We start from the raw sequence: 14908 nt of genomic DNA, 5'->3' as shown, positions 1-14908 counted from the left end.
TTCTGTGGGTTGCCTTTTTACTCTGTTACCCACTCATATTCTTTAATGGGTATTTCCTGGGCACCTGTCAGTGCCAGGCCCTTAGGTCCAGACTGTCTGTGGCCGCGGTAAATTCACAGAGCAGCTTTCGTTGTGTGCTGACAGCCACGCGAAGACCCTGCCCACCCCAGCCCCAACCAGGCCAGTCCGGCCCGCCCCGACTAATGGAGGAGGGGACCATAGCGTGGAAGGTCCTCCGGCGGCTAGACCTGCCAGATGGTGGTGGAGGAAACCATAGAGTCGGCCGTCCTCTCGCGTATAGACTTGCCACGGCGGGGCTTGCACCGGAAGAGGGCGTCAGCGGGCCGGAAGTGGGTCAGGGACGCCGGAGTTGCAGGCGGAGATGAAGCCGGCGGTGGACGAGATGTTTCCCGAGGGCGCGGGACCCTACGTGGATCTGGACGAGGTGAGGCGGGCGGCGCCGGGCCGGGCGGGAGCGGAGCCAAGGCCAGCTGTCGGGCGCGGGCCGGGTCTGGGGCGAGAGAAGGCGGCGGCCTGCGCGGCCCCGTTCCCCGGCCCGCGTTTGCCGTCTCGGCGGTTCCTACCTCGGGCGAGAGAATGGAGCTTCCGGGAACCCAGTGAGGTGGCGGCCGGGATGGCTACGGGCCGGGGTTGCGGTGAGCGTCGGAGCCCGCGGCCTGGAGCCCCGCAGGGGCGATTGGTGGGGACCCCGGGGACGGGGTTGAGCTCGTGCCAGGTGCTGGGGGAGGAAGTGGGCCCCGGCCGGGGCGGCGTGCTGTGGCGCGGCGGGAGCGAGTCCCCGTCTGGGAGGAGGGGAGACGAGAGCCCGGCTGACCAACGGCCCTTGGGAAAGAAGAGGCCGCCAGCCCGCGGAGCGGGGGAGAGGGGCGCCTGGCAGGTCCGTGCTCCGCGCGGGGCCCGGGTCTCTCCCGCAGTTGCGCAGGGTCGTTGTGTCACCCCATCCTCTGGGCACAGGGCGTTCCTGTCTGGTGTTGGTGGTGTGAGCTCGGAGTGTCAGGCCGGCTGCGCGGGGTCCGGACCTCGATTTCTCCTTCTCAAACCTCAGCGGGGACAGACCCATTCTGTGTGCTCCTGGATGTCCCGGGAGCACAGAGAGACGCTGGTTGCCAATTCTAAGTGCATCAAGAGGCGGTGCGGGTTGATAGAAGCCCCCGGGCTTTGGGGTGGCCCAGCAAAGGCTTAGGAGAGTAGCTGGCTGCAGCCAGATGCTGGCGGCACGCTGGGGTGTAGGGGCGAGGCCTGGCGGGAGCGGGAGCGAGGCCTGCAGAGTCTAGGGGAGGGCAGGTCGTGCCTGGGAGAGCGGGAATGGGATGGAGCCGGGCAGGCGGGGTTGGGGGGCAGATGGTGCATCGCCTGTAGCCGTCCTGGGACAGCTGGGCCCTCTGCACCCCAGTCCCGAGGCACCTGCACTCATCCCCTGTTTCTCAGACCTGTGCTCCAGGCACTACCTTAGGCAAGCGTGGAGTAGCTGGAGGGCTTTAAGGTGCGGGGTGACGGCTCCGACTGGTTCGTGGCACTGTCGCTCTGGAGGGTTTGGGGTGAGAGAGTGGGGCAGTACAAACGGGGACGGGGGGCGCGAGGAGCGTCTGAATGAAGGCAGTGCCTCCAGAAGAAGGTAGGCGCAAACTCCGCAGCGGTGTCACAGGTAGAATCTGCGCAGCTTCCTGTGGGACGGGGCAGGGGAGGGCGCCTGAGGAGGGAAGGGAGGCTGTGAGGGTCCCCGCTGCTAAGGGAGGACGGGAGGTGCTGTGCCCTTTGAGCCAGCAAGAGGCAGGGCAGACAGCCTGGGGGCGGCTGGGAGTCAGGGTGGCAGCAGGGCCTGGGGGCCGGCCGTCCAGGGTGCTGCCACCAGAGGCTGTCACCATGTGACTCTAAAAGAGGCTCGGAATCCTCGCCACGTTGCCCAGCTTTGGTGGTGGCGTTGTTTTCCTGCCACAGCTGAGCGGTGGCAGTGGGAAGGCCCGTGATGGTACCGCCCCCCTCCCCAGAGCCCCCGGTCGGCAGGTCAGTTTCTCAGGGGAAGTGGTTTACCTCTCAGAAGCGGCAGGCGCAGCCCCGAGCTCAGCCGTGGTCAGGCTCCGTGCTGCGCGTGCTCGGGGCCCCGTGTCCGGCTGTACGCAGCGGTGCTGCTGTTTGGGGCGGCGGCAGGACTCTGCGTAAAGTCCTGCGTAAAAGGCGAGAGGCGTCTAGGGACGTCAGACCTGAGGAGACCCTCACCGTAGTTCCTTGGAATGCCGCCTCCCTCCCCTGCTCCCACTCCCTCCCTTCCCCTGGGCTAAGTTTTGTCTCCGACCTGGACACTTTCTGCCCAGGAGTGGCGTGGCGCCTGCGTGGCACTTACGCCGCTCGGCCTCGCGGAGAACCCCGCTGACACGAGCTGTCCTTTCCCTCCGCAGGCAGGAGGCAGCACCGGGCTCCTGATGGACTTGGCAGCCAATGAAAAGGCAGTTCACGCAGACTTTTTTAATGGTAAGGACGCTGGGATTGGCTTGCCGGTTTTAATCTGTTTCTTCTGCAGGTTATGCAGTGAAGCAGCTTTGTGACGTGAGTGAGTTGGATCGTAGACCAGTAAAGGCCAGATCCCGTGCCATTCTTGGAACGCCGCGCAGCGCTGCTTTTCAGGAGGGAAGAAAGCTTCCAGTCTTACATTCCAGTTGTTGAGTTTGAGCCGTGAACGTGCACTTGGACACCTGAAGCTGTAGCAGGGTCTGGTCCGTCTGGCTTTCTTGTCTCCCCTCTCTCCCGATGGCTGGTGTGCTTTCCTCTCCCTGTTTGTCACTGGGTCCTCGTCCCCCGGGCTGCCTGTGCGGAGTGACAGCCACAGGCCTGCCCTCCCCGCCCCTTCCCTCTGAAACCGGGAGCTGTTCGCATTTGAGGGTTTAATGCTAGTTTCGGGAACATGGGTGGAGTTTTACCAAATAAACAGTGAGAAACTAACTTTATAGGAAATCTTCACATACGTTTGAGGGGGTACTTCTCGTGTTCCCTTCTGGTTTCCTCAGGCCTTGTTCCTGTAGAGTATATTCATCCCTACCAAGGGTTAAATCGTAAGTAGAAACACAAGATCGCTTTCTTAGGAGAGTTAAGTGGTATTTTATCTCTTAGCATCCGTCTTTCATCCAGGGTGCCTGCCACTACAAAGAACTTTTGTCCCTAGTTAGTGGCAGCTGGGGCGTTACCTTGCCATGTTGGTTTTCAGCGGCCCCAAACCTCTCTGGCGCCCGAGCCCGTGCTGTGGTGTCTGGCTGCTTTCCAGGCACTTGTTGCCTAACGAGAAGCCAGGCTGCTGCATGGGGGCAGCCTTCCCGGGAGCCCAGCTGCTCTCCCCAGGCAGCGTCCCCGCAGGACTGAGGCGGGTGACGTTTGTTAAGTTCTCCGGGGGAGCAGGTGTGGAGAGCACGGGGTGCAGAGCCGCCGCTGGGACCTCACCCGGGTAGGGGTGTGTGGTCCCCAGGACGGCACGATCCACTCACATTTTGATGGTCTCCTCGCAAGCCGCCCTCCTCCCCTGCCAGCCCGGGGCTTAGAGACCGTTGGCTGTGCTCTAGAGTTCAAGTTCGCGTGATTTCCACCAGCAGCCCTTTAATTCTGACAGAAGCACCTGTGAGAAGGACCCAGGCCGCCAGGCCAGGTGAGCACGGGAGCGGATCGGGGCGCTTCTCCCTCCGAGTCCGAGCCCGGCAGGGACGAGGAGCGCAGGCGAGCAGACGCCGCCCCGGCAGGTTGTGACGGCCCGGGTGTGCGGGGAGCCGTTCCCCGCGAGAAGGCCGAGTGGCCTTGGAAGGACTTGTCCTTAGTCCTGTTCACTCATTGGTTGAGCAGATAGGTTTTGATGGCCTGTTGTCCCCTAGGCAGTGGAGTTCAAACCCTGAACGAGGTTCGCTCTCCTCACTCAGTGTTTCACAAAATGGGCGCATTAGACGGGGGTGGGGGGGGGCCGGGACAGCCCGGGGACGAGAGCGCAGGCACTCAGTGTTTCACAAAATGGGCGCATTAGACGGGGGGCCGGGACAGCCCGGGGACGAGAGCGCAGGCAGGCGGGCGCGGGTTGCCAGGAGCACATCCAGAGGCAGTGCTCAGGAGGCGGCACCTGCAGGGCTGGGGGCGGGGGAGTGGCGGGGCGGTGGGAGAGGCGGGCGCCGGTGGGACTGTCCAGGGGGCGGGGCAGGAGGTGCCTGGTGCCGCCTCCCCCCGGGGAGCAGGGGTGTGGGAGCCAACCCGTCCTCTCTCTGGCTCTTCGTTTACTCTGCACATTCTCAGTGCATGGTACGCATGAGTGGGGTTTTCTCCTCTTGTGAAAGTAACACATACCCGTGGTGGGAATGTAGAAAATATACAAAGAAGTAAACAGAAGGACAAAATAACCATGAGTTTGGCTTTGACCCCCTCGCAGGGTGCAGTGCGCTGTGAATTTCTGGCATTTCTTCTAGTGGGAATGGGGCTCAGGCTGCGTTTCTCAAGCTTAACTATAGGTCAGACTCTCTTAAAGGGAGTCGTTCTCACGGGGCTCTGTCCCTCCACCACCCTTCTCCCCCCCCAGCTCTGCAGTTTCCTGCTCACGGCTGCGAGCCTCAGGCAGCTTCAGCCCACCTCCCCTCCCCGCCATGCAGCGCTGGCGAGAGCAGAGCCCTGGCCGTACTCACGGGCACGTAGGCACGGCTGTGAGGGGTCGCCCACGTGGTCCAGAACACGCCCTCACGCATTTTCTTAAGATCGTCATCTAAATAGAAACAAGAGTAAAGGTGCACTCTGGACTACTGTCCCTTTGGACTGTATGAGCCCCGGTTGGATAAAACTGAGAGCCTGTCCTGGGAAAAGTCCTTTATCAGATTGTTCACTGTTTTCTCTCTAGTTTTGAATGACCACATAACTCATTTTATAGTTATTTCCTCAGCTGTAGACCTCGGGTGCCCCATCAATGTGTGGTTTTGTTCATTTTGCAGATTTTGAAGATCTCTTTGATGACGATGATATCCAGTGAGGTGTGTCCGGCGGTGCGTTTGCTCAGGCCTTGCCATGCCGTGGTGTGGTGGATCGCCTCAAAGGACAGTTGTAGATGGTTCCAGAGAACTTGTGGAAATCACTTGAAGTTAGGAGATGGTTAACGAAGAAGGAGAAGATGGTTTTAACCGTCTGGATGAGGCCTGTTAATCTCTGAATGTGACCGCCTTTTGTCCTCAACTTCAATTAAAAAAAGTGATGTTATTACTTGCAGGGTGATTTTAATGCTTGCATTTCTGAGTGAATATTACAATCCCTAGATGTCTCCTTGGGCATACGTGTACATGCATGCCTGTGTTCCACGCTAAGAGAAACAGGTCTCAGCATAGAAATACACGGTGCACTTTTTGCTTTGTGGCCTTGAGTAATTGTTAGGGCTCACGGTTGCTAGCGTGGTGTTTGTGTTAGACCCGTAAGCGGTGCAGGCCGGCTCCGGGAAGTGCCTGTGAGGCCTTACTCGGGTCCCATCCCTTCCCGGAGGCACATGTAGCTGCGTGTTTCCCCTCCTAACGTCAGAGCAGCTGCTGTCCCCGAATCTGAGGCTTGAAGAAGCAGGGCAACTCGGTAATGACTGAAAGAGACGCCTCCTACCTGAGACACGTGTGCGTTGGTCCATCTCGCAGGAGAGCGTAGCACCTACGGGGGAAGTTTCTTGCTGGTCCAGCTCAGCAATTGATAATGGTTGTAAACACTACGATTACTGTTTCATATCAGTCTCGAAGTGAAGAATGTTTCTTCGATAAGGAAAGGCCCAGGGCACACATCGGTCCCCACAGCTCAGAGTTGAGCAGAGCCACTTAGTAGGTGAGTTGGGATGTGCTGACCTTCCCCGTGAGAACTGCCGAACGGAGCACCTCGATGGCCTGGCTATGAAAGACGTTTCACCGAAGACCAGGTGAGATTTTAAACAGAACGAGATGTTCCCTCTGCCTGTTTTCTCATGAGTGCCGAGTGGGCTTCTGCCACTTAGCAGGCCCGTCCTGATGGAGCTCGGCCCCCGGGAGGGAGGGCCAGTCATCTAGCGCGGCTCAAGGGGCTGACACGAGGGCAGCGTCCCTGGGAAGACCAGCTTGGGAGAAACTGGGAACACCCTTCATTTGAAGCCTTGCCCTGTGTCGGGTTTCGGGGCTACATCTGTGTCAGACTCACAGCTCAGATCTGCAGCCAGAGTGACAGGGCCTCCAGGCGAGCTGCACGGTCTGACTTCAGGGAGAGACATCTGCTTGTTCCTGAGGTCAAGTCACAGGCAGTTAAGTTTCCTCAGCGGGTTCCTCAGAGCAGGCCCGGAAGGTTCCGTGGGGAACAGCTGGGCATCTGGGCGGGTTCTTAGCCAGCGGTGGTCGTCCTGCAGCCCGCTCAGGTGAGGCTGACGTAAACACGGCCCTTCGGGGCTTGCACTTCGCCGTGTTAAGGGTGTGGTCACAGCTCAGGCCGGTGACGGCCCCGAGTTGTCCCTGCGTTCAGCGTGTCACCAAGGAGCCGTGGTCGTGCCCCATCAGCTCCCCTGCCTCAGGCCTCTGTTCCTCGTTGGTAAACAAAGCTCTTGGTCCCCGAGGTGCCTCCTAGTTCTAGGGTCTGTGGTCTTCAGCAGGAGGGAATGAGCCAAGGCAAAGAAAGGGTTTCTGTGCGCCCGGATGAGGAGTTGGCCTGTCCCTCCCAGGCTGAGGCTGTAGGACCCCAGAGGGCTCCGTGTTGGCCTTAGACTTTCAGACCAGTCTGGTGCTCAGTGAACGTCAGCTGTGTGTGTGTGCGTGTATGTGTGTGTGTGCATGTGCGCACGTGCGCGTGCATGGGTCTCCTGCACATACTTAGGCCTCTGCTTACGCACGAGGCTCTAGGCCTCCTTTGCTTTCACAGAACCCTTGCAGCTTCCTCAGTACTGCGAGGCCGAGGTTCAGAGTCACTTTTTTCCTTCCTCCTCTCGCTGTGACTTGGCCGCCACCCTTAGGGGGCGGTGGTTACCTCAGGAGATGCTCATACCTTTGACGAAGAAACTCTAGCCATTGTCCGTAATATATTTTCACTCACGGTGACAAAACACAGTTTCTTCACTTTCTGTTCCTAACTGCCAGAATCACAGAGATCGGCCTGCGTGCTGGTCTGGAAAGCCTGTGGCAGAGGGAAGCCGTGCCACCTTCCACTGCAGGCTCGGCTGCCCGCTGGTTGCAGAACACAAGGAAGGCAAAGCACGACTCTGGCCAGAGCGCCTGCGGCCACTGGGAGAAGAATGGGCTGAAGGCGAGGGAGACTCCTAGGGGCTGGAGAAGAGAAAGGAAGGAAGCATTCTGCATTGGAATCCTTGGAAGTGAAAGAATAAGAATTTGTTGGAAAGCTGTGGAAAGGCAGGCGAGTAGAGGACCCCGGGACTCAGGCCACCTCTGGTCGCATCCTGCCTGTTGGCTCCGTTGGCCCAGGAGGTCTTTGTCCACACAGGAAGTGTGGTTCCCACGGTGCCCTGCTGTTCTGCTGCCAGCGTCACCCTGTTGGGGGTTGAGGGTCCGCAGCAAGCACTCGGGAAGCCCTCTGATTGGTGCACCCTCTGTCCATCCCACCCCCTGGCCCGTGAGCCAGGAGGGCAGCGCCCACTCACAGCTCGCAGGATTGGGAAGGCCCTTTCCTCCAGGGGAGGGTGCACATGGGGACCGCCGCTCGGTAGCTGTGGTGGGGACCTGGAGAGTATTATCTGCTAACGTGGGGTGTTTTGGATCCTTGTGAAGCTGCGGGCTCTTGGAAGTTAGGATTCTAATGAAGGGAGCCCTTCCTAAACCACGTGATCAAGCGCGTGGGTTATACAGGCTTTGGTTTTTGAGAATCTGGGTTTGGGGAGGTAATTGGAGAATAGAACTGTTTTGATGCTTTGAGCTGTTTGAGGACTTCAGTCATGGCCTTTGAAGAAACCATCTACTTCCCCTGCCCTTAGAGTTCTCCTTCTTCCCAGGTAGAGGGAAAGCGTTCATCTCACGGTCAGCCTTTGCACTGGCCGCGTGTTGAGCAGGAAGATGTTCAGGAAGCCGCCAGGGAGAGGCGGCAGTCCTCTGAATTCTTGGACAAACGCTGAGCAGCTGGGTTAGGGGCGCTTCCAGAACAAGTCGCATCTTTAAGAAGGCACGTTATTGACTTCAGAAAATTTACTGCTGTGAATTGTGCTTGGAGCCAAGATGAGAAAGTGCTGAGAAAAGGGTGCTAAAATAAAAAGCTCCTTTGTCCCTCAAGAGGCCAGAGGTGGGCCTTCGGGCGCTGGGCCTTTCCACTGGCTGTTGGAGCCTGAGTCTCAGAGCTCGGGCCTCAGCAGGGGGCAGAGGGCGAGGCCCTGAGTGCCCCGCACAGCTCTGCCCGCGCTCCTCCCCGACAGGCTCACAGGACGAGCGGCTTCTCCACGAGCGTCCTGAGGCCTCCATGTCACTCGTCCACCCCCAGCATCAAGCCGGGGTCAGTACTGAATGGTCATGGCCGTGCTGAGGGGTCTTTTAGGTGCCTGTGTTGTGTGTGAATAATTATTATCTGATAAGTCACAAAATAAACTGCTCATAAGTGGCTTTATTTAATGGCTTTCATCACGAGGGAGTGTGATTCCGTGGAAACAGCAAGTGCTCTGCGGTCAGAGAGGTTGTCCAGGGGAGGGGACAGTGGAGTGATGTCCAGGACGGTCAGCTGGCCTGCAGGGTGACTGCGCTGGAAGGCAGCTGGTCCCTTTGTCCCTGCAGTTGAGCAGAGTGTCCCCCACGTGGCAGGTGCTCGGTGCGTGTCTGATCCACGTAAACAGATGACGGTGTGATAACCGAGTCCTGGTGCTGCTGGGAGGGGGGAAGACTGACCCGGGGGTGCAGAGCACCTGCCCGGAGCTCCACGCCGGCGCCTCGTGGCTCCAGGCCCCTCAGGCCCGGGGCACCGAACTCCAGGCCTCAGGAACTGCCCACGCGTGACTCACAGGGAAAGCCTGGGACTCAAGTGCTGCCATTTGTTCTCAGGTCACACCTGGCCAGAGAGAGGCTGCCGTGTGAGACCCTCAATTCAAAGACCCCGGAGGTGGGACAGGCCAGACCTCACCTGGGTCAAACAGGCCCTGCCAAACAAGACCGCCCCCTCCTTTGCCCCCAGAAATGTCCTGGCCTCAGCTCTGATTGAGACGGGGATGGGGAGGTGGGTGGGGAGAAGGAGAGCTCTCAAGCCAAGGCTGTGATGAACGGCGTCCCTGGAGCTCGACTCCCCCTGGGTGGTCTTGGGCCACCCGCAGCCTCTGAGCCCGTGAAGTGAGGGTACTGTGAACACCTTCCCCGTACGGGTACGAGAGGGGTCACTGAGTGAATTCGAGTTGCACCCGGAGCAGGTGCCTTGAACATGAGCTGCGGTGGTGTTTTCCCGTTCGTGAGTCACAGGAACGCCGTGTGCTCTGTGCTTGGGTTTTTCCTTCCCTGAGTCCCTATCCTTGCACAAACACTGTCTTCTCATTGCACGAGTGATTTGCTCCAGGTGACTCAGCATTTGGGAGGCAGAGAGGTGACAGACCGTGGCCCTTCGTCAAGGGCTGCATTCTCTCTCCGCAGCGTCCACAAACAAAGCCAGGAGGCAACCAGCAGATTTGGAAGGAATACAGGAAACCTGGCTCACAGACAAAGGGCTGAAGTGATCATATTTGCAGACGTAGAGAACTTTTACAAAGTGGCATTAAGGAGGCGACGCATTGGAAAATGATGGGTACAGGTTACTAAAAAGTCAGTTTGCAGAAGAACAAGTTCAAAGGGCCAGTAACTACTTAAAGGTGCTCAGAATCACAAGAAGTTGGTAAAACGTCCATTAAGGCGGCAAGGCGCCGCTTTACTCACTGGAGGGCAAGGGCTTTGAGTGATGGAAGACTGCCCACGCTGCTGCGGAGGGGGGTGGGACCATGGGACGTGGCCATGATGAAGACTGGAGACCCGGCGGAACCACGACAAGAGGTTGGTTCTAGCATTTTCCCTCCTGGCAACAGACCATGGAAACAGAGTGAACGATCATCGCTTGAGGAAGCATTGGTGCTTGCACACCACGGGGAGCCCTGCACCCCCCTAGACAGAGTGGCCTTTGACCTGGAGGGGGTTCCATAGGGCCCTGTGGATGGGAAAGCGGAGATGCAGGAGGTGGGCAGTTACCTGGCACATTTTTACCTGTTCATCTGATATATAGAACTCGCCTCTCGTTGGGTGTGTAAAGAGGTATATTTTGGGGGTGAGTGTGTGTGTGCACGTACACCTCCTATACACCCACCGTGGCCCACGGCTGTGATGATACCTGTGTGTATATATATGATCAGATGTGTGTGTGTGAATGTCTCACAAGAAATGGAGCTCACAGCCCTGTGGGAAAGGACAGTGAGCAAAGAGCCTGTGAAGACAGTGTAAAGGTGTGAGGGCAGGTGTGAGAGCAGGCAGCCAGGGGCCGGCCCGACTCCTTGAGGTGAATGGGAGAGGGAACCTCAGGAGAGGGAGGGAGAGCGGCCCAGGTGTGTGCAGGGCCCAGAGGTGGGCGAGTGGGCCGCCAGCAGGGGGGCGAGGGGGCCCTCAGAGCAGGGAGGGGTGCTGGGGTGGAGGACGGCGCTCACGGCTCTTCTTCCTGTCTCCTGCGTCTGCCCCAAGCTGGGGTCCCACTCCACTTTCTCTGGTCCTTGGTTTGCAGCCGAAGCAGAGAAGGAAGGCCTGACCTTCGAGGTCAGGGACATTAGCTGTAAAGGAGGGACGGATTTCGTGGGTGAATTCCCGAGCTTGGAGAGACTGTCAGGGCCTGGCTGAGACCTGCAGGCCGGGTGGGCCTTGCCTGGAGGAAGGCGCGCTGGGCCGTCTGCCGCCCCGCACCGCAGCGTTTTCTGCTCCACTGAGAACTGGCCCGTGTCCTGGCAGCACAGAGACAACTCTGTACCGCTGAAGGGCACTTGGGGTCGGCAGATGGAGGCTTCCTGTCGCAACGGGCCTGTATGGGGACCCAGATGATCGCCCCAGCCGGCAGTCCTTGGCCGCTGCTGTTGGTTTCGTTTGTTTTTTATTTTTTTCCTTTGACTCTTTCAACTTTAACATTTATTTTGCTGAGACTTAATTTATCCTGTCACTTGGAAGGCTCAGTTCTGTCCCCAACTGTGCCCAGAGCAGTTAAATAAATGTTGAAGGAACCTGCTGGAACTTTTGCTGCTGAGACAGGAAAACCACCAAACCTGCTGTGAAAAGAACATTTGGAACAGTTAGCTGTATTTTTCCTTTACTTAGCATCTTGCTGATGATCCTAATAATGCCCCAAAGATGCTTTTCATTGAAAGCCAACTGTGAGCACAGCATTTATATTCCGTCAAGTCCTCAGAATGTTCCAGAGGGGAGGGTCATGTGCTCAGTTTGCAGGTGAATAAGCTGAGCCTCTCGGAGGTGACAAGACCTGCCTGGACTGGCCCTCCGAGGGGACAGAGTGGGCTTCACCCTGGAGCAGTGCAGTGGAGCGCCCTGCTTCAGACACTCAGGCCCGGGTTGTGGTTCTACCTCTAAATTCGTTAACTTCCTTACCTCTGCATTTCCCATCTGTACAAGTGGAGGTTATAGAAACACCCAGCTCAAGAAAAAATGAAGAATTTCTGCTCAGCCACAGATGCCATTGAGGAGTAGTCGAGCTGCAGTTGCGGGAGCATTGCAGTGTCTGGAGCTCACAAAGGACTCATTCTCAATATATAAAGAACTCCTACAAACCAACAGTAAAACTCAGGCAACCTAATGCAAATGTGGGCAAGAGACAGGAATGAAAAATTCATACGTGGAAACATGCAAATGGCCACTGAGCATCTGACAAGATGCTCGACAATCAGGGAAATGACAGAGCAACGTCCTTTCACATTGACTTGAAGGGCCAAAATCCAGAGTAAAAACGAATGCATTAATCGATCAAGTCCCCCCACCCCGCCCTAGTAACTTCACTTCAGTGTGAGCCGTGACCTACGCATATTACTGGTTAATAGTCCCAAAGAGTGTAGTCACAGCAACATGGCTTTGGAGGGCATACTGTGCGCGAGGACTGTGGCTGGCTCTTCCTTAGTGTGGGTGAGGCTCCCTGCTCAGACCTTTACCTCGTTTTATCGCTTAATCCTTACAACCACTCTGCAAGGGAGGTATTATCATTAATATTTTTTCTTCTTTAAAACTCTCTGTGGGACTTCCCTGGTGGCACAGTGGTTAAGAATCTCCCTGTCAATGCAGGGGACATGGGTTCGAGCCCTGGTCCGGGAAGATCCCACATGCCGCAAAGCAACTAAGCCCGTGCGCCACAACTACTGAGCTCGTGTGCTGCAACTACTGAAGCCCGTGTGCCTAGAACCCATGCTCCACAACAAGAGAAGCCACCGCCATGAGAAGCCCACGCACACCACAAATAAATAAATAAACAAATTTATATATATAAAAAAAGCTCTTTGTGTTATGCACTGAAGTTTGCCACCCCCCTATTCATATGTAATGTTTGCGTCTGGTTTTGGTATTAGAAAAACGCTGGCCTCATAGAATGAGTTGGGAATTGTTCCCTCTGCTTCTATCCTCTGAAAGAAATTACAGAGAATTGGCACAATTTCTTTTTCTTTTTTTAAATTAATTAATTTATTTATTTTTGGCTGCATTGGGTCTTTGTTGCTGCATGTGGGCTTTCTCTAGTTGTGGTGAATGGGGGCTACTCTTCCTTGCGGTGCGCCCTGGCACAATTTCTGTCTTGAATGTTTGGTAGAATTCACCAGTGAACCCATCTGGGTTTGGTGCTTTCTGTTTTGGAAGGTTATCAATTATTGTTTTAATTTCTTTAAAAGATACAGCCATTACAAGGTTGTCAATTTCTTCTTGTGTGAGTTTTGGAAGATTGAGTCTTTCAAGGAATCAGTCCATTTCATTTCATCTAGGTTGTCAAATTGTTTGGCATAGGGTTGTTTTAGTAGTCTTTTATTATCCTTTTAATGTCCATGGTATCTGTAGTTCTGTTCTCTTTGTCATTTCTGATATTAGTAATTTTTGTCCTCTTTCTGTTTTTCTTAGTTAGCTTGGATAGAGGCTTATCAATTTTATTGATATTTTCAAAGTGCCAACTTTTGGTTTCATTATTTTCCTCTCTTGTTTTTCTGCTTTTAATTTCATTAATTTCTGCTCTACCTTTTATTATTTCTTTCCCCCTACTTTGGATTTAATTTTCTCTTCTTTTTCTGTTTCCCTAAGGTGGAGCCTTAGATGATTGATTGTAGATCTTTCTTGTATTCTAATGTATGCTTTCACGGTACTCCACAAACTCTGATGAGTTGTGTTTTCATTTTCACTTGGTTCAAAATATATTTAAACTTCTCTTGAGATTTCTTCTTTGACCCATATGTTATTTAGGAGTAGGTTGTTTAATATCCACGTATTTTGAAATTTTCCAGCTATCTTTCTGTTACTGATTTCTAGTTTATTCCATTGTGGGCTGAGGGTAGAAACTGTAAGATTTCTTTTATTTTAAATTTGTTAAGGTGTTTTACAGACCAGCAGGTGATCTATCTTGGTGAATGTTCCAAGCAAGTTTGACAATAATGTGTCTTCTACCGTTGTTGATGAAGTAATCTATAGATGTCCATTATACTGATTGATAGCGCTGTTTTCAACTATGTCCTTACTAATTTTCTGCCAGCTAGAGTCACCCATTTCTGATAGAGGAGTGTTGACATCTCCAACTGTAATAATGAATTCATCTATTTCTCCTGGCAGTTCTACAACATTTGCCTCTTGCATTTTGATGCTCTGTTGTTTGGTGCATACATATTAAAGTTTGTTATATCTTCTTAGAGAATTGACCCCTTTATCATTATGTAATGCTTCTCTTTCTCTCTCCATATATATATTTATATATGTTTATATTTATAATTTTAAATAAGGATTTTGATTGGGTTTGCATTGATTGAATCTATAGATCAAATTTGGGTGAATTGATATCTTAACAGTATAGAATATTCCAATTCATGACCAAAAATTACCTCTCCATTTATTTAGGCTTTCTTTAATTTTAAAATTAGTGTTTATAATTTTGTGCTAATATATCTTATGCTTATTTTGTTAGATTCACACTGAAGCATTTCATTTCTTTGGTGCTATTGTAAATGGTACTTTTAAAATTTCAGTTCCAATTGTTTATTGCTAGTATATATAAATATTATTGCTAGTATATAAATATTTTGTATGCCTACTTTGTATCCTGAAATTTTGCTAAGCTTATTTATTGTCCTAAGAGATATTTTATAGATTCTTTGAAATTTTCTGTATAAACAATCATGAAGTCTTCTTAACTGGCATTATCTACTAAAATTAAACTGTGACCCAGCAATTGTAGTTTACTTGGTATATTTGCAATATAAATCAGTACTTACAACCCTCAAAAGATATACAAAAGATTGCTCATAGCAGCTTGAGTTATAATAGCCCCCAAAGTGAAACAACTCAAATGGCTATCAACAGTAGAGAGGATAAATAAGTTTTGTATATCTATGTGATAGAATACTGGGCAGCAGTGGGAAAGAATGAAGCACTGCTACATGCAACAGCATGGATGACTTTCACGGGCACTGTGGTGAGACAAATAAGCCAGACCAAAGAGTATACATTACGTAATTCCATTTTTATAATGTTCAAAAGCAGACAAAAGCAGTTTATGTTATTAGAGATCAGAATAGTCATCACCCTCGGAGCAAGGTATTAATGGAAAGGAACACAAAAAAGCGGGCCTTCTTTGGTTCTAAAAGTGTTTTCAGTCTTGACATGAATGGTAGTTTCACGGGGATTTTCATGAGAATCACTGAGCTGCACACTTGGTATTTGTGCATTACGGATGGGGATGGAGGAGATTGGAGGACCTCATACGGAGATAGTGACCTTGG

General features: G+C 53.6%; 1 protein-coding gene across 1 annotated transcript; it reads left to right on the top strand.

The window, feature by feature from the left end:
* Window positions 1-310: 310 nt before the first annotated feature.
* On the top strand, window positions 311-5229 carry COPS9 (COP9 signalosome subunit 9). Its single transcript, XM_007184842.3, has 3 exons — window positions 311-445; window positions 2418-2490; window positions 4965-5229. Exons 1-3 carry the CDS (start codon window positions 383-385, stop codon window positions 5000-5002), a joined length of 174 nt encoding a protein of 57 aa, XP_007184904.1. The 5' UTR covers window positions 311-382; the 3' UTR covers window positions 5003-5229.
* Window positions 5230-14908: the final 9679 nt, after the last annotated feature.

Source organism: Balaenoptera acutorostrata, chromosome 8 (genome assembly GCF_949987535.1).
Source record: "Balaenoptera acutorostrata chromosome 8, mBalAcu1.1, whole genome shotgun sequence".
Classification (NCBI taxonomy): Eukaryota; Metazoa; Chordata; class Mammalia; order Artiodactyla; family Balaenopteridae; genus Balaenoptera; species Balaenoptera acutorostrata.
Note: the sequence above shows the minus strand (reverse complement) of the source record. Positions and strands in the feature narration are given on the sequence as shown.

Bases quoted from the DNA above. Each gene is read 5' to 3' on its own strand.
- COPS9 (XM_007184842.3), top strand. From the start codon at position 383: ATGAAGCCGGCGGTGGACGAGATGTTTCCCGAGGGCGCGGGACCCTAC. The intron at 446-2,417 runs GTGAGGCGGGCG...TTCCCTCCGCAG, and splicing joins CCTACGTGGATCTGGACGAG to GCAGGAGGCAGCACCGGGCT. The intron at 2,491-4,964 runs GTAAGGACGCTG...TTCATTTTGCAG, and splicing joins TCACGCAGACTTTTTTAATG to ATTTTGAAGATCTCTTTGAT.